Source organism: Cryptotermes secundus, unplaced genomic scaffold, assembly GCF_002891405.2.
Source record: "Cryptotermes secundus unplaced genomic scaffold, Csec_1.0 scaffold375, whole genome shotgun sequence".
Taxonomy (NCBI): domain Eukaryota; kingdom Metazoa; phylum Arthropoda; class Insecta; order Blattodea; family Kalotermitidae; genus Cryptotermes; species Cryptotermes secundus.
Genome location: NW_019731222.1, coordinates 944,650 through 972,481, shown reverse-complemented (window position 1 = coordinate 972,481; position 27,832 = coordinate 944,650). Strand labels below are relative to the sequence as shown.

At 40.5% G+C, this 27,832-nt stretch overlaps 1 protein-coding gene across 2 annotated transcripts in view; it reads right to left on the bottom strand.

Annotated features, from left to right (window-relative positions):
* Window positions 1-2,077: 2,077 nt before the first annotated feature.
* The window catches only part of LOC111866495 (Usher syndrome type-1G protein homolog), a 71,403-nt gene continuing 45,648 nt past the window's right edge, over window positions 2,078-27,832 (bottom strand). For both annotated transcript variants that reach the window (XM_023855490.2, XM_033752275.1), the window contains 7 exons: window positions 14,874-15,095; window positions 12,137-12,313; window positions 10,219-10,465; window positions 9,462-9,558; window positions 8,604-8,775; window positions 7,474-7,667; window positions 2,078-6,119 (listed from right to left, as the gene is read on the bottom strand). In XM_023855490.2, coding sequence (XP_023711258.1) covers window positions 5,866-6,119; window positions 7,474-7,667; window positions 8,604-8,775; window positions 9,462-9,558; window positions 10,219-10,465; window positions 12,137-12,313; window positions 14,874-15,095 — 1,363 coding nt within the window. In that variant the 3' untranslated portion in view covers window positions 2,078-5,865. The remainder of the gene's footprint in view (window positions 6,120-7,473; window positions 7,668-8,603; window positions 8,776-9,461; window positions 9,559-10,218; window positions 10,466-12,136; window positions 12,314-14,873; window positions 15,096-27,832) is intronic.

Here is a 27,832-nt window from a genome sequence, read left to right as displayed (position 1 = left end):
AATCTTCGTTCCACCAATTGCTCCACAATCACCCTCACCTATCATCTGGGGCTGGTACAATAGGCCAGAAGTGACCACAGTACAAGTCCCACCCCACTAGCAATAATAATAATAAAAAAAAATAGATGCAGAGAAATGTTGGTTATAGTTAGTCAAAGCTTGAAAGAGCTAATATATATATATATAAAACTGCCAGTTGTTTCCACCTCCTCTGCCAGTTAATTTCAAAAAATTTCAGTAAAAGTAAAGGTTAATCTGTCCATGCATTCTTGACCTTGGCACTAGCTGGAGTTCTGTTGCCAGTTTCACTCCCTGGCCACCTTATTCCTGTGAAAACAGGCACTGGATATGAGATGGGAGGGGCCCCAGATGCTGGATGCTGCAGAGAAAATAAAATCTCTTGTACCTGCCATGAACTGAACACTGATTCTTTGGTTCTCCAGCCCATAGCCTTGTAATTGCACTGACTTGGATGTAGCATAAGTTCATAATTCCAGACTTCATGCAAAGATTGCTTTCCCAGAAGGTAAAATCCCAATATTGAGCACAGAAGTGAATGTATTAATGTCCCTCCATCTGTGTCTTCATCTCTTTTCATGTCTTGCAAACAAAGGTTTGTGTACTCTTCTTATATCTGCTCTGAGTTAAACCCACTCAGCCTGATAGTACTAAGCAAAGAATATAGATTTTTACTTTTTATTTTTACACAGCTTCCTCCATTATATTACTAGGTCCAAACACATTATTTTCCTCAGCAAAATATAGCAATCCCTTCTTTTTCACTTTGCTTCTGAATGATGGCAGTAAATGATTTATGTCATGTTCAATAGAGCCTTATAATTTTATTTGAATTCACACACAATTATAATCCACTTATATACAATTAGTACATCACATTGCTTCCAAGCACTGATAAAACTGAAAATACAAAACAGGTTACACAGAAAAACACGTGGCTTTTCAACTACCACATGACACACAAGTGCAAAGAATAAAGAATCGTGAATTCTGTCTTATCTCTTACTATTGTGCAAAAGTAATACACACATATTTATGTATCAGCACATTGAAAGTAACTTTGCAAAATAACTTTCTGATATTCATGTCTTCTGGAGAGATACACTCCTGTAGGTTATGGACATATATTGAATATAAACAGTCTATAAAAATTGCATAAATTAGACATTGCCTTAGAACATGACAAATACTGGTTATAGACTACATGCATTATGTTCAATTAAAATTGACATAAAATTTCAAGAAAATCTATTTTGCCAAAATATATATATTTTTTGTGCAGACATACACACTGACATCTGTAGGCGCCTCAAGCTGTCAGTATACAAGTCTAAAAACTACAGATGAATTATTTTGTTTTTGAACTTGAAGAACAGCAGTAACAGTAATAAATATGAGGGTGACTGTAATAAGGTGGAGATAAGGGTCCTGTGCTAGTGGACAGTTTAACCTTTTAAAGTTTCGTAATAATGTCCAGTATGCATTAATGACGAGACAAAATCAGTTACTCTGTAACTATATAGGTATGAAATACCTCATTTGAACCAATTATATATACATGCCTGTTCCTTCAGAAGTTACAACATAAGAACTACACAAGTTAATACATGATCACAGTCTTATCCTATTTCACGCCATTTACCATTTTGATCCCTGGGTTACTCACCAGCAGGTTATAATGTTATGGTATGCAGGCAGGAGCAACTCACCCATTGGTCACATGGATTACAAACAGAGGGAGTGTGAGCCCACTGAGCATTCCAGAAATATATATTTCAGCTTACTTACTTCTTATAGAAGTGCAGTTTCATCATATCTCAACCTCATAGACAAGCAGCAGGCACTGTAATTAGTCTGAAAGGATATTGGAATATCTAACATTCCAGAATTTGTGACATGTGGGGTAAGCCAGATGAATAGAATTGTTATAACATGCAATGTCAATCCCTGTAACAGGCTGTGAAGGCCCATGAGGTTGTGAAACATTGAGGCTTCCACACTTTCTAGAATATTGGCTCACCATCATCTGTCAGCTAATTGTCTAGAAAATGTGACAGCCACAATGTCTCACAACCCTATGGATCTCCATGACCTGTTACAGGGATAGATCTACCTTTTTTTTTCTTCTTTGCAATGTCAATAGGGAAATGCAACCTGTTTTGAAGGACACTTCATAACACAATGTCCCTTTCTTTGGTGTACTGTAGTAATTAAAAAACTATTCTATGACTTATCTTCAGAACACTATATACAATGTAACAGATTTTATGATGGCATCATATGGAAGTGAAAGCATCTTTCTTAGAAATACTTCTAATTATAGTAGATTCCAATGTCTCTATGAATTTTAGCAATAGTTTACATGTCTGTTTTCAACAGAAGCTTTTTAAATTAGCTTTTTCTCTTTAAAGTAAACTAATCATACAAATACAGCTGTTGGTAACTGCATACAGGACATTCCCCAGATGATGAAAATAAAAAAACAACAACATAAACTTGAACATGGGTTCAGATACCTTCTAACTGTCATGCGAAAGCAAACTTGTTATGAAAAGTTTACAATACTGTACACTGGATATATAATATTGCACAAAATAGATACATTTTCATCTCCACTGCATAAATTGTTATTTATAAAAATCTACAATAGAAAAAACAGTGAAAGAGATGAAAGGAAATAGTTTACTTGATTCTCAGTTTTTTTTTAAGTGTTTTATAATCAAAGAAATATTCTGTGGGCAAATTGGTCATTTCTGTATTTCTCAGCCAATACAGTATGCCAGTATTTACAGCTGTAAATGACAGCACTTTTTAAAATGAGTATTTTATACTCTTCGAACACTAGCAGATTAAAAATTATGGCTGTAACTGGGAAATCTTTCTGAAACGTGTCTTTTTTACTCTTTAAAATCTTAAGAGATACAATTTCAGCCATGATTTGTGCTATGAGAACTGCAAAAGAGATATATATGTTTTGATTGAAACATAAACATTTGAGCAGTTCACACCTGTGGAAGTTTAATTTGTTTCAGTTTGTGTTTAAAGTAGTCATCTCTGTTTCTTATGATTGTATTATTCTAGTGACAATTTTATTACATACCTACATTTACTCATAGTGCCATCAACATTCACTTCACTTATTCTTTCCTTACCTTTACTTTATTTCTGTTCCTATTTGCCGGAATCCTTCCAATTTACATTTGAAAGAAGAAAGTCACATTAACCAACCAATGTATTATAATAATTGTATTAGTTTCTGTCAGCGTAATGTCTTACATACGCACACTTCACATTAAAATTTCCTATATGTTTCAGCGTTTTGGCCATCATCCTATACTGTGCATTGGCCAATGTTTACATTTGATATGTGAACATGTATTATGCACATACAAAAATTGTGTAAATACTCGTAGAAACAAATACAACTGAAATACAACACAATGCGACATTATGATCTAATGTTTTTAATGTGTTATGACATTTTAATATCTCATCAAAACACAAAAAATCTCAAGTTTGTATATTTCATTTTTCTGAGGTTCATTATGAACATACAGAAGACTCCTGGTTATCTGGTATCCAAGAATCTGTTATACAGAAACAAATCTCCAGTGTGCCTATATGCACTGCCATGAGGTAGTTCTGCCAGCTGCCACTGGAAGTGTTACCTGTTCTCTTCCCTCATACAGTGTAATTACCATAGATGATACTTGAATTAGTGATCACATTACTATGTATGTATCAGAAATCTTTTACATATCAATCTGCTCTGATGCCTAGGAAGATGCCCACAGAAGAACTAAAGTAAAAATGTTTTGTCTTGTCTGTGTACTGGGTTTATGTAAGAGTATTTCTCATGCAAGAGGCAGATGCATGTTACTGGTGCATCCCTTTTCCAATACATGCCAAAAACATGTAGTTTGCTGCATACACTCAAATTCTGTTCACTTTTTTTTTTGAATCCTTACTTCCAACACAATGTTTAGAAATGAAGCCCAATTTCAATTCCTTACATACATGATATTATGAGATGTATGTATTCCATTTTATTTACTGAATAGAGCATGACAATATTACACTCATAAGAACTCAAACTATCAGAGAAAATTGCTAATAAAATTGGTAGGCCTCTATCTAATTTCCAAGTGCACAGTGAGGATATAAATCTATTTCAATTACTCGTGTGAGGGTGAGTAAACTGTAGCATGCAATGGGTTATATTTATGCTATGGAGTGGTTCCCAACAGAACCTGTTGACTACCCTTAGAATACAGCTGAATTAGTAATTTTTTAATAGTCTACTGTTAGAAATGAAACCACCCTCCATTAAGTTGTTATGAAATACACTAATATCTCTGAATTGTAAACTTTATTAGGCTCCAAGATGAGCTACAGTCAGAAGTTTGTCTTCAAATTTATTTGCCAAGTGCCAAATTTACTCACATATCATTTGCACATTTCATGGATTATATTTGGTAGCTGAAACATGATATCTATATTATTTCAGGAGTTACAATGTTAACACATTAATATCTATCATTGAAATACTGACATTGCTGCAAGTTTGTAATTCTTGCTCTTCAAGCATGAACAATCCAGAATACCAGTTCAAACTAAAATATTCCATGGACATGTTCATAAGCATGAAACATAAATAACTTACAGTGAATGTGAAGTTTAATCACTGTACAGGAAAAATAATTTATTCTGATTATGCAGATAAATATATCCCAATATTGGAATGAAACTTGTTACATCAGTTATGTTATGAGCATTCATGATAAAGCTGATGGTTACACTTGAGAACTGCTGGTGGACACTTTACCCATGTGCTCTGCTACAGGATGTAGTTACAATGGTGAAAATATTTTTTTACATTTGTTTACCAGTTTAATTATTTTTATTTATATCAATACATTATACTTGATTGCTTTCGTCTATAAAATTCATTTATACAATTTTATGGTTATAAGAATTTGTATCATTTCCTACTGATAACCGGAAATGTTTTCACAATTTTGTTATCAGATATAAGATCTTTTTTGACGAAATACTATATATAATTTGGTGCTAAGAAAAGAATATTTAAAATGTAATTTTGCATCATTAACCAGAATATTTACCACTTTTTTATCTTTTGTTTTGGAAACAAAATACCAAATAGTTTTGTCTATCAGTAACACTTTAGACTTGTATTTTGGAGGTGCTCAGTTTGAATCTCAGATGGGATTCTTGATATCCTGACTGAGGCTTTTATGGTTCCCCTCAGTTCCTCTAGGCAAATGCTGGGATAGTACCTTGATTACGCCGTAACCACTCCCTTCCAAATCACTTCCAATTTTATCAATCTTCCTATCATCTAACACTGTATAGTCTCATTAAAAATGTACACCTTACATGAAAGGGTGTGTGACATGCTGATTTCCAGTAATTATTTCCTTAAGATATGTTTTGTATAAGAGAAAATAAGTTACAATACAAACAAAAGCAATTAATAATTTCATGATATAAAATTAATATTTAAAAATGGTCTACTGCATTACAAACTAGGACTGTTGCAAAACATTTCTTGTTTTACTTTGTGTTTTGGAAACATGGTGCACACATCATGTCAGGCCATGTTGTGTACAAATAAATATGATATTCTGTGGTGGTGAATGTCATTTTGTTTTTACAGTTTCTGTAAAACTTACATAGTAAAAGAAGTAAATTACTCTGATTTATATATCTGGAATATAGGCCTGCAGATTCTCTCCAAGCATACAAAGGGACTGGTTATTAAGTTCCATCATCCACTCAGTTCTGGTAGTGCCCTCTTTGTAGTGTTCAGCAACATATAATGTCATACTACAATTTACTGTCTGCCACTTCACCTGGATCTTCCAGTGCTGCCTTCCTGTCACTTATAGCCTTGAGCAATTTCTTTCTTGGTCCCATACTAAGGCCAAGCGACTTCAAGTCATCCTCTGTGAGAAGCATCAGGGCTTGCAAGTCTATTTGTTCACTGACAAAGCAGTTCACATACTCACTAAGTCCTGCAGACATCAGGAATAATTGCAGGGGTGACCACTGTGGGGGACTGCCACTGGCATCATCTTCATCTGGAATTGCAAATATGTATAATTAAAATGTTTCAGTCTGAATTAATAAATAGATGATTGGATGGATGAGTAAGTGTATTAATAATCAAGAAATTCTGGGAAGAACTAATCGCCTAATTTCCTGGGTCTTGGCAACAAGCCCCTTGAGACCCACAAGCAGTAATTTAATTTTCCAACTGAACACTTGTGGTCATAGCCCTTATGTAACATCCTCTCTGATGAGAGGACGGGTCTGTCACTTACAACTCTTGCTGGTCCTTGTTGGCGCAGTCATTCTCAGGTCCAAGTCCCACGGAACCCATGACCACATTTTACTATCTCAGATTCAAGATTTCCCCAACCTGGAGGGCCAGGTCCCCATATTTGTATCCCCCACGAACAGGGTGGCCCGGTTATACCCCCAGGCACTGGGTTCCCTTTTAATCGCCTCCTGCGACTCACAGGGCTATGGTGGGCTGCATGGAAAACACCACGTCTAACAGCGCTTCTGTTGTTGCATATGCAACTCAACCACTGCCTATGAAAGGGCTGTCACTTCTGGCTCCACTATTCCAGCTTTCAGGTATGAGGGGAGGACAGACAGACAACAAGGTGATCTCATAAACCTCCTGAAAGTAAGCTAACTAATGAATGCATTCATACTAAATCTTGGACTATCATTTATCTGACACTAATCTCTGGTACTGTATTGAATTGTACTGACACAGGAGGACAACGTTTTCAGTCACACGAACCCCTCAGACTATTAATCCGTGTTCAGACCAGCTAGCTAGCTTGTAGGAAAACAGTGCGGATTCTTATTTGAAGATTGCAGACAGGATTTACAATGACATCACAATAATAGCACAATCTTAGAGAATTAATATTAAAACAATATATTATTACGTACTACTGGGTCACTTATATTCACCGCAGACACAATGGCTCTGTATTTTTGGTTACCTGTCTTAATGATTGTTACTATGTGGAAGTGTTTAAATTGTAATCTTTATGGTTCAACTTACATTGCCTATAACACACAAGCTAAAGGGGAAGAGACAAAAAGTTCAGACTTAATTTAAATCTAATATTTGTGGACAGTTTGGGATTTAGTGAAATCAATCTGTTTCATAACAGTGTCAGTAATGTCATATTTTGATGATATATTCTGGTCAATAAATTTTATTTCAATCTGTGCTGTTTCACCAACACTCAAACATACAGATAATCGAAAAAAGTTAATTTTATTGATGAAATACTCTATATAGATCTGCAGAATTAATATGAGACTTAGCAATGACAGTTGAATTTAATGTAAAAAGAGTATATTAATAAGTTGGTCCTGAAGGGCACTGTATGGATTACACTGACTTACCACTCTCAACATCCTCGTCATCCCACGGCAGTCCCTGTGTGTTGTGTTGGTTGCGTTTTGCAAGACTGCCAGCACTACCTATACTGCAGTCTTCTGTCCCACTGCCCCCTCCTCCCTTGTCGCTGTTTGATGTCACAGTGCTTACCTTGTCATCTGTTCTGGGCAGAGCACTCAAAGTCGCACTGATGCTGTTCCTGTAAAAGAGACCAGTCATTAAAGATTAGAAACAGAAATCAGATCAGGGAAGACCAAATCCAGCAAAGAAGCCTTTCTATTCTTTGGTGAACGTTTTTCCACTGATTTACACCATCTTCATGCTGACGGTTGCAGTAATAATACAACTGACTTGAATTTTCACCAGGAATCAGCTATTCTGATGCTGGTTTTGATGTCAAGATTCTCTGTATTCTTTCTAGGCAAATGATCTTAAAATTGCCCATAATTACATCTACCAACATCTGTTATTCCTTTTTATTTCTTATATAATCTGATGATGTATGACCTCAATAGTTCAAAATTTCTATAAATGCTGCCATAGAGATACAGCAGCGCCATTCTTAACTTCAGCTCTAAATGGAGGTGAGTGGTCAGCTTCATGGCCCTGCTGCTTTACTCCTGCAGAGAGTCCCAGTACTCATTCGTAAGAGGCTGAGTCTGGACATTATGGAGAAGTGAGCAGAGAAAATTCCATAATGAGGAACTTCATAATTTGTGCTCCTCAAAAATAATATTATGGTGGAAAAATCAAGGAGGACGAGAAGGACAGAGCATGTAGCTCAGTATAGTACCTAGGTTATGGGCTGTGGAATTAGGTTTGATTCTTGGTGCATCCAGATCAGCTTCAGGACTCACCAAGTCTCCTACTGAATGATACCTGGGGCTCTTTCCCCAGGGCTAAAGCAGAAAGGGGGACTAAAGCTGATCATTCACCTCCATCTATTGCTGAGGTTAGGAATGCATGAAGCTCTATTTTCACTCCCTGCTAAATCTTCATGGTGTGGTTTTTAATTAAGTACATAAAAACTGATTTCATTTTGTGGTTTCCATTGCCAAGAGTTCGTAAATGGCTGTCTGAGACATTGTGTGAAACATAATAACAGCTTCCTTATGGCTGACCGTGTGACTCTTACCTAAAGGCCACACTTCCAAACCCAGGTCTGTCGAATATACTGGCAGGTTCTTGTAGCAACACTTCATCCCCAAAGCCACTGTCAGTGTTATGCAGGAAGTCAGGTTCCGACGTGGAGCGGCTCAGTTCACCCTGAGTGTCAAACACGTCCCCAATCTTCCCTCGTTGCTTTCCTGTTCATTCAATATATTTACTTTCTTCCAGCACAGAAGCAACTTAAGTACCTAAATATCATGATGAAGGACAACAACTGGGGAATGCATACCAGAATTTAGATGAAAAACTTGGAATACCCAAGCATAAACAAGAGTATAATATTAAAGTGAATCTTGAAGAATTAGGATCAGGATATGGATCTCGTTCAGAATGGGGATTAGTGATGGGCTACTCTGGATATGGGAATGAACCCTCATATTAAAAAAGAGAGAGAAATTAACTTGCAAATTTACTATTAGCTTCTCAAGAATTACTCCACTGAGATAGTTAGTTGTTCTGTTAATTAAGAAGACAGTCTGTGTGAAATAAGGTCAGCTAGTCCAAATAGATCAAATATGTAGATCAGATGGGAGAGACAAGGAATGATTATATAATACTGGTCAGAAGAATTTGGAAAGTGACCACTTGGGCATCTCTGAGGGATGGATGGGAGGTGAATAGAACTTGCTCAGAATTAAAGACTATTGTATTAACGATGTTAACCTTCAGGTTCTATTACCATAGATTCAGGTAATTAATTCATTTCATATTACAATCTTGTTACTAATTCCAGTTGTACTGTTATCATGTAACAGTTTTAACTGGATTTGGTTCAATTATGTTTTTCTTGTTACAGAAAACTGAAACTGGTGATAAGCATTACCTCCTGCCTGAGTTTCATATGAACCAGCATACAGGACCTCTGAATCACGACGCAGACCTGTCAGACTCCGCACAGAGCGTTTGCCGTCCATCTCAACCTAGGAGGAAAATGTAGTGAGTTTTAATTTACCACACTCTGAAGCTCTTCTGTTACTCAAGTAACAACTGAAGCAGCACAATTCATGATAGTTTTTCACACAAAATGTCAAACTAAACTTGACTGCATGGGTTCTTGGAGTTCATGTGTCTGCCATACAAACCCAGAGTTTTCTTACCCAGTTTTAGTCTACTTTCCCTTTTTAAGGAAAAAGATTGGACTCATGAAGTTATCATGTTGTATGTGTTTCTGTGTGTGAATGTATGTCCATTTAAACTTTTGCACAAGTTGACTGATTGTCACAAAACTTGGTAAGAACATTATGCCACTGGTGCACACCCTGAGCTCATACCTTTCTTTTAATTATGAGCAGTATCAACAGTGTGGCATGAATGGAAACTACCACTATTTAACATGGGGTTTCAAAATGATTACAGAGTACTTTTCATTTTTGTAGAATGTACCAAAAAGAACATAACATGATGGCTGCTTGAAATTTATATCTCACTTTTGATCTGACAGCAATAACTAAAGAAATACTGGAAAAACAGCGTAAGCCTTAAGGGTAAAGAGTAAGCAGAAGACACAGAAGGTCCTGAAAATAGGACTTTGAGCCTCCTAAAGGCCTTCCTTGCCTAATGTGTAAAGGAATATGATTTACCTGTCCTATTTTGAAGTCACCTGCTCCTTGCCTGTTGTTTGCAGCTGGCAGGTGAGTCTTATTCATTTTCTGGATCAGCTTCTTCTGCACACCAGTGACCCCTAACTTCTTCCCTCCACTTATCAGGGTTCCTGCTCCTCCCCCACTGACAATCTCAGAGAACCGAGGACTTGGGTTTCCATTTGTATTTGAAAACCCAGGGTTCTTTTTCGCTTTCAGCTTCAAAATTGTCAGCACATTTGATGGCCTGAAAGTGCACATATATGAATTAAGTAAGGGAAAACCAATAATAGCAGAAGCTTCTCTTTTACATGATATTGACTCAGTTCAATCTATTTCACGTCATTACAATTTTATTCCCTGAGAATAGTTCTAATATTGTTCTACCTCATTCTTCTCAGTTTTAACCATGTCATTTCCTAAGATGTTTCCCATCAAAATTCTGTATTCATCTTTTTATCCAACCATGATCTTTCTATAATTTTCTTCAAGCCCAAAAACTGAAATTTGCTTCCAATGTTCTTGAAATTGCATTAGAATTAAGTCAGAAGCAACATGATTTGTGAAAGCTGACTGAAGATGAGGGGCAAATTTGACATGCAGAATATCTGTCATAATAGGTTCTGGGGTACATTTAGAATCATGGGCACACTTTCCTGAATGACGTGGTATAAACTGTATTAACATTCCCCCTTTTAGGAGCAGGTGAAATCATTCATATCTACATAAAATTTAAAGTGGGGTTTCTCAGTACTTACTTTCTGTAAAGAGTTCTATCTTCTGGGATATGATGCTATGTAGTCCACTGAAAGTCAAACAACGTTTCACAGAAGTGTCTTTCATCCATCTTCAATGCGAAAGAATAAGCCAAGTAAGAGACCAGCATGAAGGAGGTAGAATTGCTGGTTTCTTGTATGGCTTATTCTTTTGACCTTTCAGATGGAGGTGACATGTTTCTCCACAGCATTATACCCCAGAAGCTAGAACTCTTCATAACCACTGCTGTGGGAACCTCAAATCCTACTTGGCTTCTGTAAGTTCACACTTAAAGGTAAAGTTGTCCCTGTGCTTAACTAATTAAGCACTACATCATGAAGGTGTATGGAGGAGTGGATGTCTACATCCACAATTTCTTGACCTCAGCACTAGTTAGATGTGAGTGGTCAGCTTCACGGCCTGGCTGCTTTACCCCAGGGAAAGAGCCCCAGGTACCCATTGGATAGGAGGCTGGGTGAACCCCAGAGCTGGTCTGGACAACGTGGAGAAGTGAAAATTCTTGAGCCTACCAGGACTCAAACTCCAACCCCTTGGTCGTCCAGCCTGTAGCCAGACGCTACATTGATTACACCTTACTCTTTAAAATACCTCATATCTATACATTTCCATCAATCAGAATTGATTCTTCTCAAACTGCAATCTTTCCCTACATAGGATAAGTGTGAAACACCCAGAGAGAATAGGAATTAGTATTTCAGGTGGGACAAACACTAAGTAAAACAAGTGTGGACTGCCTCAGTGCCAATCTCACCTTTCTGTGGTACACATTGTCATAGACAAGGCTCTGGTGACTCTGGTGACAAAGTCATGCTAATATAATAATCATCAAATGTGGAGAAAGTACCACCATCTCACCCAAGAGGAATGGAATTGTTCCAGCATAATCATCATATCTGGTGTTCAGTAAACAATACTACCAAAATTTAAGTTCAGTTAGTTTAAATTTCTTATTTAAGTTTTCATTGGTTTAATTAGACAGAGATCATTAACAGACTTTTTATACCCAGTAATCAAAGAGCAAATACAAAACATTTCTTCTTATTTCATTGGGTTTCTGCTGTATGAACAATCACACGTCCATGCAGTGTTCAGTGTCACAAGTTTCTGTGCAGAGGGAATAACATTATACTCCATTTTATACCTGTGTGGCATAACAGGTACATCTTCAGGTCTGTTCAGCATCTTTTCTCGTTCCTTCCTTAGCCGATTCTGTTCCTTTTCAGCCAGTCTTTCTGCTTTCTGCTTCATCTTCTCATAGTTCTTATTTCTCTTCTCTGCATCCTTCTGTGCCTTTTCCTTCAATGCCTTTGTTTTCTTTCTGCAGACACAATGAGGAGAAAGATTATAAAGTTAATATGAAGTTTTATTAAACAGAACTGTGAAGATATTTTTATACCTTCTCACTAATGCTGGAAGTGGGGGGTTCACACTTACTGCTGGTAAGGATGGAGAGGCCCATTATTTTAACTTGCCCCATGATTCAGGATTATTCTTTAGATGCTGACAGCTCTTCAGCTGGTCNACACCCCCCCCCCCAATTTATAAACGTGAAGTTTCATTATCCTTTTAAAAAGAATCCACAACTGGACCTTGTGGTCAGTCAGTCGAAAACAGCTTGCAATCTCTCATGCTGTACTTTTAATTTCCATTGTAATATTATCCTGAATTAGTCTGTCTCCCCCAAGTGGTTTCTTCCCACCAGGTTTACTTACTTACTCATGGACCTGAGCCCTTCTGGAGGAGCTGCCAATTCTGCAGCTACTCAAGAATTTCCCAGCATTTTATGGAACCTGAAGGTTCATCACCGTGTTCACAAGAGCCCTCCACTGGTCCCTATCCTGAGCCAGATCTATCCAATCCATAACATCCCATGCTCTCTCTCTCTAAGATCCATTCTAATATTGTCCACCCACCTATGCCTTGGTCTTCCCTGTGGTCTCTTTCTTTCTGGCTTTCCCACCAATATCCTATACACATTCCTCGTCTCCCTCATTCGTGCTACATGACCTGCCCACCTCATCCTCCTTGACTTGATCATTCTAATTCTACTTGGAGAAGAGTACAAGTTATGAAGCTCCTCATTATGCAGTTTTCTCCAACCTCCTGTCACTTCATCTCTCTTCGGTCCAAATATTCTCCTCAACACCCTGTTCTCAAACACCCTCAGTCTATGTTCCTCCCTTAATTTCAGAGACCAAGTTTCACACCCATACAGAACCACAGGCAAAATTATAGTTTTGTATATTCTAATTTTTATGTTTTTGGACAACTAGTGACAGAAATTTTGCATTCCCCTTTTGTCTTGCTCATGCATGCATGTCCTTTTCATTTCATCATCCTCACAGCGTTTTGAACAATACAAATTACAAAGCACCTCACTGTGTAACTTTCTTCATCCTTCAACTTTCTACCTCTCTTAGTTCCAAATACTCTCACATGTACCCTGTTCTTGAGCACTCTAAACTGATGTTCCTTATGTTGTTCCCTTAACATGAGAGACAGAGCTTCATGTTCAAAAAGGTAAAATGTTAGCTTTATACATTTTAATCTTTTACCCTTTTAGATGTTGCTGCTCCTGATGATAGAGTTAAATCTAAAACACTGTCTTACTATATCTGGTTTGTTTCTCATGTTGTTAATAATGAGGTTGTTAACAAGGTGAGAAATAAACCAAATATACTCAGATGGTGATTAACATCTTACTCCAATAGAGACAGCACAGACTAACACCAAAATAAATTAACTGGTTAGTAAAATGTACATTAAAGTGCTTTAGAATTATCTTTATTGCTTACTGAATTTACAAAAATTGCTCATAATGAGACCCTCCAGGTTCAATGCACAACTCACAATGCTGTGATACCGTTCTACAAACTATATTTTTTTATTGCTAGTGGGGTGGGACTAAGTCCCTTGTAATGCGGCAGCTTCTGGCCTATTGTACTAGCCCCAGATGATAGGTGAGGGTGACTGTGGAGCAATTGGTGGAATAAAGCTTGGCAGGGGAAACCGAAGTACTCGGAGAAAATCTGCCCCAGCGCCACTTTGTCCACCACAAATCCCACTTGACCAGACCCCGGGATCGAACCCGGGTCGTCACGGTGGGAAGCCAGTGACTAACCGCCTGAGCTATGGTGCGGCCATCCTACAAACTAACTGGCAGATTAAAATCTGAACATTCTCGTTAATATTAGAGAATCTTTTAGTTTAACTGACTTTTGGGCCACTCTGTACATTGAAAAAAAATGAACCCTACCGAAATATTTCTTGCCCCTGCCGGGAATCAAACCCACGCTGTCCAGCCTGTCGACCGTCGCTATACCTACTTCTATATATATAATAATGTGACGTGTATACCCACTGTTAGGCGACGACTCGGTAAACACATTCCTGCGGAAACCAACGAGTGCAGCAACGAATCAGTAAACATGCCTCCTTAATAATACAGGCTGCGTTTTCTGCGTGGTCCGTGCGAAATGGTTATAAGGAAGTGTTCAGCAGCATAGAGCAGCCGAGTAGAGCCGGGATATGAGCTTGGAAGCAGTTGCAGAATAATGACAATAAAAAAATTAGACTGTGAAAACAAGATTTCATATGTGATTGAAGTTACAATGAGACTGTGATGCATTCGTTGCCAGGATACGACTAGTGAAGACTGAGAATCCTCGTGTGTGTGCAGCGATGAACTGTAAGGTGTGTAAACCAGCGATAGCAGTGCATTGCCTGTAGTCCCGAGTTGTGAATATAAGGTGCAATAGATCCAATCATCCTATCCAGAATCCGTCTGTAGTCACCCCTACACGTGACAATAACAATAACAGTAGCAACAACAGCGATGACGATGCATTAGGGCGCGTGTGTCAGTGACCGCTACTCACTTGTTCGAAGCCTCTTCCTTGGCCGCCACGCCGTCCAGGAAGCGCAGAATGTCATCTCTGCTGTTCATGGCAGCCAACTCTTTGGGCGTATGGAAGTCGATGTCCAGCGCCCACAGGTTGGCGCCGAAGTTGACGAGAAAAGTGACGCACGATGTGTGTCCGCGCGCCGCCGCGAAGTGCAGCGCCGTGTTGCCGAAGTGATCTGCCTTGTCGGGGTCGCCCCTGTGTACAAAAGCAGTTACGTTTTTACACAAATTAATCTCTTAGGGTACATTTGTAGCTGATACCGCAGGAGTCAAACAAGATGGCGGGTTGTATGTCGCGCCGAGAGAAGAAGAGCTAAGCGGTTGCAATGTTACCAGAACTTTACGCTTCTAAGACATGCTTCGGCAGTGCTTACATGCGGCTGTTTAACAACAGGCGCAGATGTCGCCTCGTGCTTGAAATATAGCTAAAAACGTAAAGCTATCGCTGTAGAAGGCCGTGGAGGCCAATAAGTATTTTTTATTGCTAGTGGGGTGGGACTACGTCCCTTGTACTGCAGCCACTTCTGGCCTATTGTACCAGCCCCAGATGATAGGTGAGGGTGATTGTGGGGCAGTTGGCGGAATGAAGTTTGGCAGGGGAAACTGAAGTACTCGGAGAAACCCTGCCCCAGCGCCACTTTGTCCACCACAAATCCCACTTGACCAGACCCGGGATCGAACCCGGGCCGCCGCTGTGGGAAGCCAGCGACTAACTGCTTGAGCTATGGCGCGGCCCAGGCCAATAAGTTTGTGACATCTAGAGGCTCTCACATTTTTTCTATACAATCGGCTCACAGTTGGTGGTGAGTGAGCTTAATTGTAAGCCTGATTGAGGACTCTAGCCCACAGCAACCAGGTGTTTCGCAGATACGAGCCTATCTAAATTTTAATTAAACACAATAAGTAAATAAAATCACAACATAATTCCCGTACTCGCATAATCCACCCAGACAGACATTTTGTCTAGGACCATCGTCCCTGGCCTGTTTCAAGGTGTTACTGAGGTTCGGTCAGATCTCTGGGCCTCAGCAAGTAAGCCTATGCTGTACCCCCATTTGCTCTTGTTTCCTTCTCTTTTGGGTTGCTGTTTATTTCAGAGGTTTTGTTATTTGCTGCATAGGCGTCTGGCGTGCCAGGGTTCGTATCAGGAACTGGCCTCTATTTGTGTAGGTGCTTCAGTTCTACAGACACTGTAACACCTGGTTACCTGCCATAACACAACGGAAACTACTGGGCTTTGTTTGGAGCAAGTAATGCAAAACAAACAAAAAAAAAATCACGTGCTCTCCACGAACGTTGACATCGGAGGTAGGACCCATTTGTCACATTCGAGAGCTGATCACATGGAACAAATCGCCGAACAAGTGGTAACGCTTCCGAATTGTATTCGAGAAATGCCTGGTTCGAATATCGGAAGGAATGCAGAATTTTTGTACTCTCTAAGAGAGCAATCGCGCCGTTAACTACGACATAAATAAACACATGGACCTAAGTTCCTTAAGATTATTTATTATCTTCTTATCTCCATGATTTATGCTGACCGTCTTACAGTGCACACACTTTTTCGCCTTACTCTTCTCTTTTGCACTACATGTTTCAGCACTAATGTGCCATCTTCAGGTGCGTTTTCTCTATGCACGTCTAACTACTGCATTGCATGCCCTGATGTCTTCATGCTAAAATAACTAAAATATATATTCGTCATGTATAATAATAAATTTTAGATATTAAAACTTTTCGGGATTCGTCATCCTTACGTCGTATCTCAATACGCGAATCACGCCAATCCTCCTCTGTGGGAGCACTCTTCCTACATTCGTGTGTGTATTGTGCTCTGTGTTGGGTCTTGCCCCTCTGACTGCGTGCCTTATACTCTTCTTATCATTGTTTATTTCTAAATCTACTTCTTGCTTTGTTGACCGCATCTGTGGTCTAGTGGTCAGAGTTTCTGGCTACAGATCCAGAGGTCCGGGTTCGATTCCCGGCGCTACCAGATTTTCTGAGAAGTAGTGGGTCTGGAACGGGGTCCACTCAGCCTCGTGACGATAATTGAAGAACTATTTCAAAGAAATAGCGGCTCCGGTCTAGAAAACCGAAATTAACGACCGCGGGCATCTGTTGCGCTGACCATGCGATTCCCTCTATCCGCAAAACTTCGGCACTAACTTCGGCGACAAGCGGCGGTCGCTCGGTCGGTATAGTTCGTTTGGGGACTACAGGCCACGAAGTTGTTTTTGTTTTTTTTTATAAGATCACCTTGTTGTCTGTATCCATTTGTGTTTGTCTGTGTCTGTCCATTTGTCTGTGTATCCTCCCCCCTAACTTTTTAGACATGTGGGATCACCTCGCTGTCTGCCTGCTTACCCGTCTGTGATGTTCCCCCCCCCCTAATTTTTAAGACGTATGAGATTATCTGGCTGGCTGTCTGTGTATTCCCCCTAATCTCTTCTATTTCTATGCGATCCGTGTCGCATCAAATGGAAGTAAGCAATTAGTTCTTCCAACACCTTCTTGTTATACTTTACTTACCTTCCCCTCCCCCTTCTATCATCTCTTCCTTCCTCTGTTATCTTCTATTCGTGTTAAGAACGTTTACATGAATCTCTTTCAGTCACACAGTGGACATATCATATAGCGGTGTTTCCACTGGACTGCCACAACTAAAAATACGGAAACTTTACGTGGGAAGTTAACCAGTGCATGAAAACAGCAAGGTAAAGCTGCCCCTATGCCTAATTAAGGCCATGGAGATCTATCCCTGTGTTTAATTACGTCACACGCCGTGAAAACTCATATCGGAGTGGGGGTATAATTGACGCATTCTTAACCTAGAAACGAAAGTAGACGGAGGCGTGTGGTTAGCTTGGAACTTCTGCCGTTTTACCCCCGGGGAAAGAGTCCCCGGTACCATTTAATAGAAACGAATGTTTTTATAAGGCTTTATTACTGTATGAATGTTTAATTATGAATTAACTGCTCCTAGTCTCTCGTCCGCTTCTCGAGGCCCGTTTCTCATGTTCCAGCCCGGGAAATGTTCTAATTACGGACAGTGTAACGCATAACGATTGCCGATCACAGTGGCCGCGCAGTCTAAGGTATGAACCGTCTTCGCCCTCTCGAACACTGCGATCATGGGTTCGAATACCATTCGAGGCATGGATGTCTGTGTGTAGGTAGAGGCCTTGCGACGGGCTGATTCCCCGTCTAAGGAGTCCTACCGACTGTGTATAGGATTCAGAAACTGAAAAACGGCCAAGGCCCGACAAACGACTGTACAGCCATGGACAGATAAAGCATAACGATTGGGACTTGATACTGACACTGTTATCTTCGAGCAGTCACATCCTTGCGATAACATCTGACTTTATGTACAGTGCTCAGAACATATGTACTCTGAAGATTCTGCAAAACTTTTCCCACCGAGCGGACTGGTGTGGCGGTAACAATATAGCCTCGTATTGAGGACGTGAGTTCGAATGTCGGCCAAATATTTTGAATGGTTTTACTCAGTCCTTTCAGGAAAATGTCGGATAGTACCTCGATTAAGCCAAAGACACTTCCTTCCAAATCCTTTCTAATTCATTTGTAATCTGTTATCTTGCAATTCGACTCTGTATACTGTAGTTAATAAAAGAGTTACCAAAATAACTCACAAAAAACGTCAAGTGGGATTTGTGGTGGACAAAGTGGCGCTGGGGCGGGTTTTCTCCGAGTACTTCGGTTTCCCCTACCAATCTTCATTCCACCAAATTCTCCATCATAATCACCCGGGGCAGGCTACAATAGGCCAATCAGTGGCCGCCGTGCCGAGTGGACCCAGTTGGACTCCAAACCCCCATAAGCGAATTAAAAAACCATACAAAAAAGGACTTATCATGAAGATGAATGCTGACAAAATTACAAGTATGACTTTCCGAGGAACGGAACGAATAGAATCAAGATATGCGGTAATGATAGGGCACTGGAATATATTAATAATTTTAATTATTTAACGAGACAAACATTTAATGTGAAAATTGCACACAGTGTGAAAATACAGTGCTAGGAAGTATACCTCGCATATCTTCAAACGATCATTGGTTTCGCGGCATCCAAGAATATGATTGCCACATTAACATCATGTCGCGCTGCAGAAGCACGAAATTAAGACATGATGAAGGAAGACACGAACACATTTCGTTGCGGGGGGGGGCGAGGTTAACGCTTCCGGACCGTGAAAGAAAGAAAGAATTTATGAAAAAAACTAAAATTTTACAAGTAACACGATTTATAGAACAGTACACAAGCAACCGGAAAGACCACGCTGACAATATGGCAAAACAAGGATTTCTGGGATAAACTAATCGCCTATTTTCCTTCGATGCGACACGGACCGCATAGAAGATGTCGCATCAAACAGTTCTTCTATTGTTGCGTATTTGTTGCCGCGGTAACGTTTTTACTAAGCCGTTGCCTAATAACGACAAGGCGATACAAATACAGACACACAGAACTTATGACAGGGATTTATGAAGTACGCCGTTGGGATGGACTCGGGTGCTATGATGTACGTACCAAGTTTCATAAAGATTGGTTCAGGCAGTCAAATGTTGATAGAGGGGACATACAGACACACAGATTAAACGAGATCGCATGAGCTTACTTTTATTTTGTCAAAATAAGGAAAGGAGGCTAAAGTGTCTTAAAAAAATCAACCAGAAGGAAAAGTGAGTTCGGGAAGACCTCTGAAATAATGGGAGGATTATGTTTTGTAATGTTCGTAACACTATGTTATGTGGGTCCCTGTCACCATGGCATGGCGCGTCCTCAGGTTGCGGATGGAGGAGACGGCCTCAAGATATGGAGGGAAGCTGGGAATATATTGAATAAGCAGTCGCGGACAGCCAACAAGGAGTGGTTTTCCAGCTCTGTGGTTGGGCGTGGGACTAACAACTCCTCACCATAAAAAAAAAATAGGCTTGTTAGGAAAGATCACAAGAAACAACGGACCTGGATGCATTCCCTGGATAAACGACCTAAGCTAATGAAAATGGATATGAGATTTGGTACTTGGAATGTTAGAAGCAGGTACAGGGCAAGTTCGTTCAGGGCAGTGGCGGAAGAAATCTCAAAATATAAGTTAGATGTAGCGGGAGTACAGGACGCTTCTCCAAGTATAATTAGAAGGATCAAGGAGGATGAGATGGGCAGGGCATGTAGCACGAATGGGGGCGAGGAGAAATGCATATGTGACATTGGTGGGAAAGCCAGAAGGACACTGGGAAGACCAAGGCGTAGGTGGGTGGACAATATTAAAATGGATCTCAGAGAGATAGGATGGGATGGTATGGATTGGATTGATCTGACTCAGGATAGGGACCGCTAGAGGGCGCTTATGAGCACGGTAATGAAACTTCGGGTTCCATAAAATGGTGGGAAGTTCTTGAGTGGCTGCAGAATTGGCAGCTTCTCAAGAAGGGCTCAGCTCTAGGAGTGAGTGAAAATTCGTAACAAGTCTCAACGGGAATAATACTGGAAAGAATGCTGACTTCTGATGAAACCGATGATAATGATTATCGTATGGTTATGCGTCATCTTGGCCGCGTGTAAGGCATGCAGACTTGCTTCCCCAGCCCAAATCGGGCCCTAGACACAATGTGAAGCCGCTACTGACTGCTCGTTACACGGAAAGCTTCACACCTCAAGCTGAGGAGAAGCTTCGTGCCACCGTACCCCTTTCTCTCGACATGAATATGTCGGAAACTGGCACAGCGGCCCTAGCAACAAGTGCTGTTTACTTGTGCGACATTCCACGATAAGTACAGGCAGTCTCGAAAATAAGTTTCTAATTAAGATAATCTGGAGGGGTTCTTCCTTTGTGACGTGTGGAAGGTTTTGAATTGCACACTCCATTAAAATTAAACGGAAGATTCAATACAAAAGGTTAATCACCTCCGTCCAGTGCGACTGATAAATGTTTTTCCTTTCTTTTCTTTTTAATCTTTCATACTTGACATGTTTCGGTCTGGGAGACCATCTTCAGAAGGATATATCAATACAGGCGAAAACTACTATTACAATGTGATTGGTCAATATCAATACATACATACAGTATCATCACAATGCCATGTATATGAAATCTGTTCCTTTAACAACTACAGTGATGTGCATGACTATCGTATTAAAATATTTATAAATTATTACAATTAGTTTGTTTACAAGTGTGGTTTAAATAATTTTGTTAAGATTTAGAACCAATTTGGTTCCTGTCTTTGTACTGCCTCTCTTTAAAGGAAGATGAGTGTCTAACGCCTCGTGGTTCGTTGTTTGGAGATTTAACGTTATAAAATTTATCGGTATATAATTAAAACTGGCATTAACATGTTTATAAAAGTCATATTAAGACACATACTTATCTTTTTAAATTTGTTAATATTGTCAGGTATTTCGGATTTGTGCGTGACTTATAAGACGGGTTTGGATTGGATGATTGAATTTAATGAAAGCTTATTCACACAACTCGGGACAACAGGCAATACAGCGCTATTGCTGATCTGCACACTTTACAGTTCACCGTTGCACATATGCTAGGGTTCTCAGTCTTCAGTAGTCGTATCCTGGAAACGGATTTATAACAGGCTGTCACTTCTAATCACGCATGAAGTCTCCTTTGCACAGCCTGATACCCTTTCTTGCCATTATTCTGTAACAGCCAATTTCGAACACTCGACTATATTACAAGCTCGTATCCCGGCAGGTAGGCAGGCGTCTCGAAACTGGACTCTTCAATTTATGCTGCTGAACACGTCTTTATAACAACTTTGCACGGACGATGCAGAAAACACAGCCTCTCTATTGTTCGGAAGGTGTGTTTACAGCGCCGTTGCATAGCAGCAGAAGTTAGTGGTTTCTTGCTTACGTATTCGTTGCCGCGAGAATTTGTTTACCGAATCGTTACCTAGCAAAAAACGTCCATTCTGACTTCATTATTCCGGCTTTCCGGCGTCATGTCACAATATTCTGTACGTTTAATGAAATACAAAGATCAAATTATTCACAGGGCTAACGTGCTTACTTATCTCAATTTCTGATAAACTGCGGATACAATAGAATTCATGATTATGTGGTATAATAGTCATATCTATGGACTGACTGATTAACTGCGTCAACAGCATATTTATTTTTTCTATAGATGAAACTTCAGAGGAATGGTAGAAGCGAACCTCGAAGGGCAGCATAGGGAAAATTTCACTCACTCATGGAACCCGAAAGTTCATAACCGTATTCACAAGATCCCTCCATTGCTTCCTATACTGTGCCACACCAATCAAATCCATACCATCTCATTCTATCCATTTTAATATTGTCCACCCACCTACGCCTTGGTCTTCCCAGTGGTCTCCTTCCTTCCGGCTTTCCCACCAACATCCTATATGCATTCCTCTTCTTCCCCATTCGTACTATATGCCCTGCCCACCTCATCCTCGTTGACTTGATCATTCTAATTATACTTGGAGAAGAGCACAAGTTATGAACCTCCTGTCACTTCATCTTCTCGGCCTTTTGCCTAAGATCAAAGTGTAGTATAGGGAAATACCGCAACTGTATCTCTTCACGCCTGCAGTTAGCCTTCCATCTTTACATAGCTTAGGATGGCGGGATCATGGATGGTAATGAACAGCAAAGAATTTGGAAGGAAGCAGTCGTCGCTTAATCGAAGTACTATGCGGCGACATTTCTTGAAAGTACTGAGCAAAACTATGAAATATCTGTCAGGATGATTGACGTCCCTGCCGAAATTCGTACTGATTACATCCCGAATATGGGTCAATGGAGTTATTGCTGCATGAACCCCTTCGTTACAATGGAAGTGTTGACGCTTTATGAACATATGGAAATAGCATTAGTCCTCTGTACTCAAGGGATAAAAGCATCCCGGGTAAAGTTGTCCCTGTGCTTAATTAAGTACTACGCAATGAAGATGTATGGGGGAGTCGATGTATAGATCCACATTTCTTGACCTCGGCACTAACTGGAGGTGGGTAGTCAGCTTCACGCCCTGGCTGCTTTACCCCCGGGGGAAACAACCTCCGGTACCCATTGGAGTCTGGGTTGGCCTCAGAGCCGGTCTGGACGACGTGGAGAAGATAAAATTCTTAACCCTTCCGGGACTCGAGCTCCGAACCCTTGGTCGTCCAGCCCCGTAGCCAGTCGCTATACCGACTACGCTCAGTTAACAATATTCAAACCAAAGCAATATTTGAGCTAGTATTAAGAAAGTGATAATTCTTCACAGTTGGTACTATGAATTGTGGATCTCTACCACCCCCAGTATGGGTATCGAAACCCGTCATTCAAGTAAGTGTCGCCAAGCAAGACAACAAGGGAACATACCAGCAAAAGTATACGATAAAATGGAGACAGTTCAAGACTAAGGACGGTTCAAACAGCACATAAAGTAACCAAAGGAATTTTAAAGCATTCTAGAAATGAAGGAAAAACGCGATTGAAATAGAACAGAATAAACCCTCGCTAAGCCGGTCTAAGGCATGTACTGTCTTCGCTCGCTTGGAAACCGGGATCATGGGTTCGAATCCCACTCAAGGCATGGATGTTTAGTTTGTGTGTGTGCGTTTTTCTGTGTTTGTGTACAGGTAGAGGCCTTGCGGCGAGCTGATCACCCGCCCAAGGAGTCCTACCGAACGTGTAAGATCTAGAAAAACCGAAGTGAACGGAGAAGTTCATGGACTTCATGGAGGTAGGCCTAGGCCCACTGGGGCTGTAGTGCCAAGGGAAAAAGAAACCCTCGCTAATTCAGTTACGGTCAATCCGGGCCGAAATAAGCAAATGAAAAATACTGTTCAGAGTAGAGTACGTACTTTAAAAGGCGCGTAGTATTCAGGAAGGTAGAAGATTCAGTTGTCTGTACAGAAAACTTGGCAGTTTCTTCAAACCTGCGCTATTATTTCAAAAGCAATTATTACTTCTCTTCTACCGATGAATTAATGTATTGCCTTTTTTCAGTTTAAAAAATGCTCTAAAATGATATTTTTTATTTATTTTTATCAGCAGTACTTATATCATTAAATTTTCCATTAATTTGTGTTCTAAGTTTTTGTCTTTTAGGGCTACCTTCCCCCAGTTAACCCGGATTAGCGAGTTTTAACTGTAATATGAAGAAAAAGGATTTTAAAACATCGAGAAAAATCTTTTGAATGCAAAAATTTATTAAAATTAAATGTTTTAAAACATTTTCATGCTAATATATTAATTGTTAAAGTAACATAATAAAAGATCTTATGTAATTCAATGTTAAGACGCGTCCACTTTACTCGTGCTCGTGTGACTCGCTATGCTCGCGAGTAATGTGGACGATATGACAAGTCACGAGACAAGCAAATTCTTAATTTAAAAACTAAAGCCAATAAATTAAAATACGACTACAGCCTATACACACTACGAGTAAATATACGGATCCTCACGCGCCGAAGCTTGGCGAGCAACTGTCGCATCAAGTAGTAGAATATAGAGTGTGTAGTCTTAGCTTTCATACGTGACGACATGCGACATCTACCGTACGACAGTCGGAGAGCAGAGAATTGTATTTGGTCGCTCTAGTGTGAAAAAAATGTCGTACGGCAAAAAAAAATCGTACGACATTTTTCCGTACGACCGATGTCGCTGTGTGTGTTCCTACCCTAAGACTGTTGCTTCACGACATACGACTGTGTTCAGATAGTCATCATCTTGTGTCCTCAGACATACGAGTATCAACGTAACAAACATAAAGCGAGATGGCTATTTCCTTCAGTACACTGTCCATGTAGATGCTACTTACAGAACATCCAAAACAAGGAAACCAAAAGCAAAATTTACGTTATTATATGTAAGTTCTAGTTTTGTTGCCTACATTCATATCTATTTAAATCTGAAACACTGACTTTCATTTACATAAAGTACATATTTTAGGCACGTTCCGTATGGGTGTGAAACTTGGTCTCTGACATTAAGGGAGGAACACAGACTGAGGATGTTTGAGAACAGGGTGCTGAGGGTAATATTTGGACCGAAGAGAGATGAAGTGACAGGAGGTTGGAGAAAACTGCATAATGAGGAGCTTCATAATTGTACTCTTCTCCAAGTATAATTACAATGATCAAGTCAAGGAGGATGATGTGGACAGGTCATGTAGCACGAATGGGGGAGACGAGGAATGCGTATAGGATATTGGTGGGAAAGCCAGAAGGAAAGGTACAAATAGGAAGCCCTGCAGGTGGGAGGATAATCTTAAGACAATATTAAATTGGATCTTAGAGAGATAGGATGGGATGGTATGAACTGGATTGATCTGGCTTAGAGTAGGGACCAGTGGAGGGTTGTTGTGAACACGGTACTGAACCTTCGGGTTCCCTAAAATGCTGGAAATTTCTTGACTAGCTGCAGAACTGGCGGCTCTTCAAGAAAGGCTCAGCTCCATGAGTGAATGATAGGCATAAATACCAAGCATGGATGTCGGTATGCCGTTTAGACCTATGTAACTTCTTCAGTCGAATCTGTTAGGTATAAAATGCATACTTTTACAATCTCGTTTGTTTTAAACTTCTCTCAACGGTTCGATATACTTCGATATACCCATGACTTTTGGCACTTCAGTGTATAATGTGAGCAATTAACAAAGAGTCGTAAATTTCGTACGCTTAATGAAGTAAACCTTTTGCCATGAAAATATACATGGAAGTAGGTGTACAGCACCATCCTCTCATAACCTTCGGCACTAGAAGGAGTGGACAGTTTCACGTCCCGGCCGCTTAACCCCCAGCATACTTTCGATAGGAGACTGGTTGTGTCCCGGGAACTGTGGAGGAGTTCGCCAAAAGAAGAAATCCTTTTCCATCCGGTAAACAAACCCCGATTATCCGGTTATTGAGCCCTTAAACTAGTCACTATACTGACAGAGTTATTCTGGCTGATATGTAACTGGAATAGGGTCGTTAAATAAACAATTAAAATGTACTTCAAGTATATAAGAACGGTGAATCCTTACTTCGTACTCTGGACGTCCACAGTTCGAATGCTGGGCGGGAAGCCATGCTAGCTTCTTACACTGTCCCTACAGACAAATGCATGGTTGGAACTTCCATCCCGCAATGATTCCGAGTGTTAACAGACGCGTCTGACTTCTACATGTGACTGCGTCGATACTTCTTATTATTATTATAATGTAATAAGGCGTTTATGCGGTTCACAGTGGCCGCACGGTCTAAGGTATGAAATGTCATCGCTCGCTCGAAAGCTGGAATCGTGTGTTCGAATACCACTTGAGACATAGATATCTGTGTGCGCGTTTATTCCGTGTTTGTGTTGTCCTGCGTGTAGGTAGAGGCCTTGAGACGAGCGATCCCCCGTCCAAGGGGTCCTACCAAAACAAAATAAACTCCGTGGCCTGTAGTTCGCAAGCGAACTGTGCCGACCGAGCGACCACCGCTTGTCGGCGAAGTTAGTGTCAACTTTTGCGGATAGAGTGTGTCGCGTGGTCAGCGCAACGAATCCCAACGTCCGTTAATCTCGGTTTTCTAGACCGGACAAGGGGTCCTACCATTTGTGTAAAATAGATTAAGGGGTCCTACCATCTGTCTAAAATAGATTACGAACCTAAATAAGAGGCCCAGGCCCAACAAAGAACTGTAGAACCATTGCTGAATGAATGAATGAATCAGTAGATTGAATAAGGCTTGTATTCGGAAGGTAACGTTGGTTTTGTGCTCAACTAATTGAGCACTATGCCATGAAGGCGTAGGGGAAGTAGATTTATAGAAAAATGTTTTCTTGACGTCGGCAGTAGCTAATGTTGAGTGGTGAGCTTCACACCCCGGCCACATTACCCCCGGTACCCACTGAAAAGAAGGCTGAGTGAGGACCAGAACCGGTCTTGAAGTGGAGAAGATAAAATTCTTGTCTCTACCAGGACTCGAACTCAGATCCCTCGGTCGCCCAGCCCGTAGCCAGGCGCTATATCGACTGTGCTATCCCGGCTCCCGTATTCCGACGGCGGTCAGCTCGACGAGAGCAAGAATTACCCTGACCAAGGGTTTTCATGATCTTCCTCAATACCTCCAGGCAAATATTGGCACAGTACGCAAAATAAGGAGTCAACAGCTTCTTTTCAGATCCTATAGAATTCACTGTCATCCAGTCATTTGACACTCCATGGCACAGGAAAGTGAAGAGATAACAGTGATCATGCGGTACAAGGGAGTCAGCCCTTGGATGGCTCGAACACAACGGTGTCGCTCGGTGAATGGACATCTGTCCCGAGTTTCTGTGTTACGTTGTCCTGTGGAGCCGGAAGCTCTGGGACGAAGCTATTTCCCGTCCAAATACCCAAAGTACTCATTGTTTCAGGATTAATTCGTAACGACAAGAATGAGCGACTAACTGACTATGGTTCTTTGGCTGGTTCGCCTCTCGTAAACGCTGACGTTCCCCTCTGCTCCATTTTGTACATGTATTGCTTGTACCATTCGTTTCAGAAACACCTGTCTTCTCGTCTCTGATGTACTAAAACGTACAAATTAAAATATATAACAGTATTATCTTCTGGGATATAATGCCGTGTAATCTGTCGAAAAGGTCAATGACGTTTCGGAGGAACATGAATGAACTAGGCATGCCATTTCTTTCACGTTGGTATCTTGTTCGGTTTATTCGATCCTGAAGACGGAGGCGATAAGTTTCTCCGAAACGTCGGTTGACTTTCAGCGGAGTACATGGCGTTTACATGTCAGGAGACAGTACTCTTCCTAACCACTGCTGTGTAAAAGTAAAGTAAAGCTATCCCTGTACCAGGCCGTGAAGGCCCATAGGGTTGTGAGACGTTCAGGGTCCCACATTATCTAGATAATTGGCTCAAAGATGGCGGTAAGGTTGTCAGCCTTACGCTCCGGCCGCGCTTTA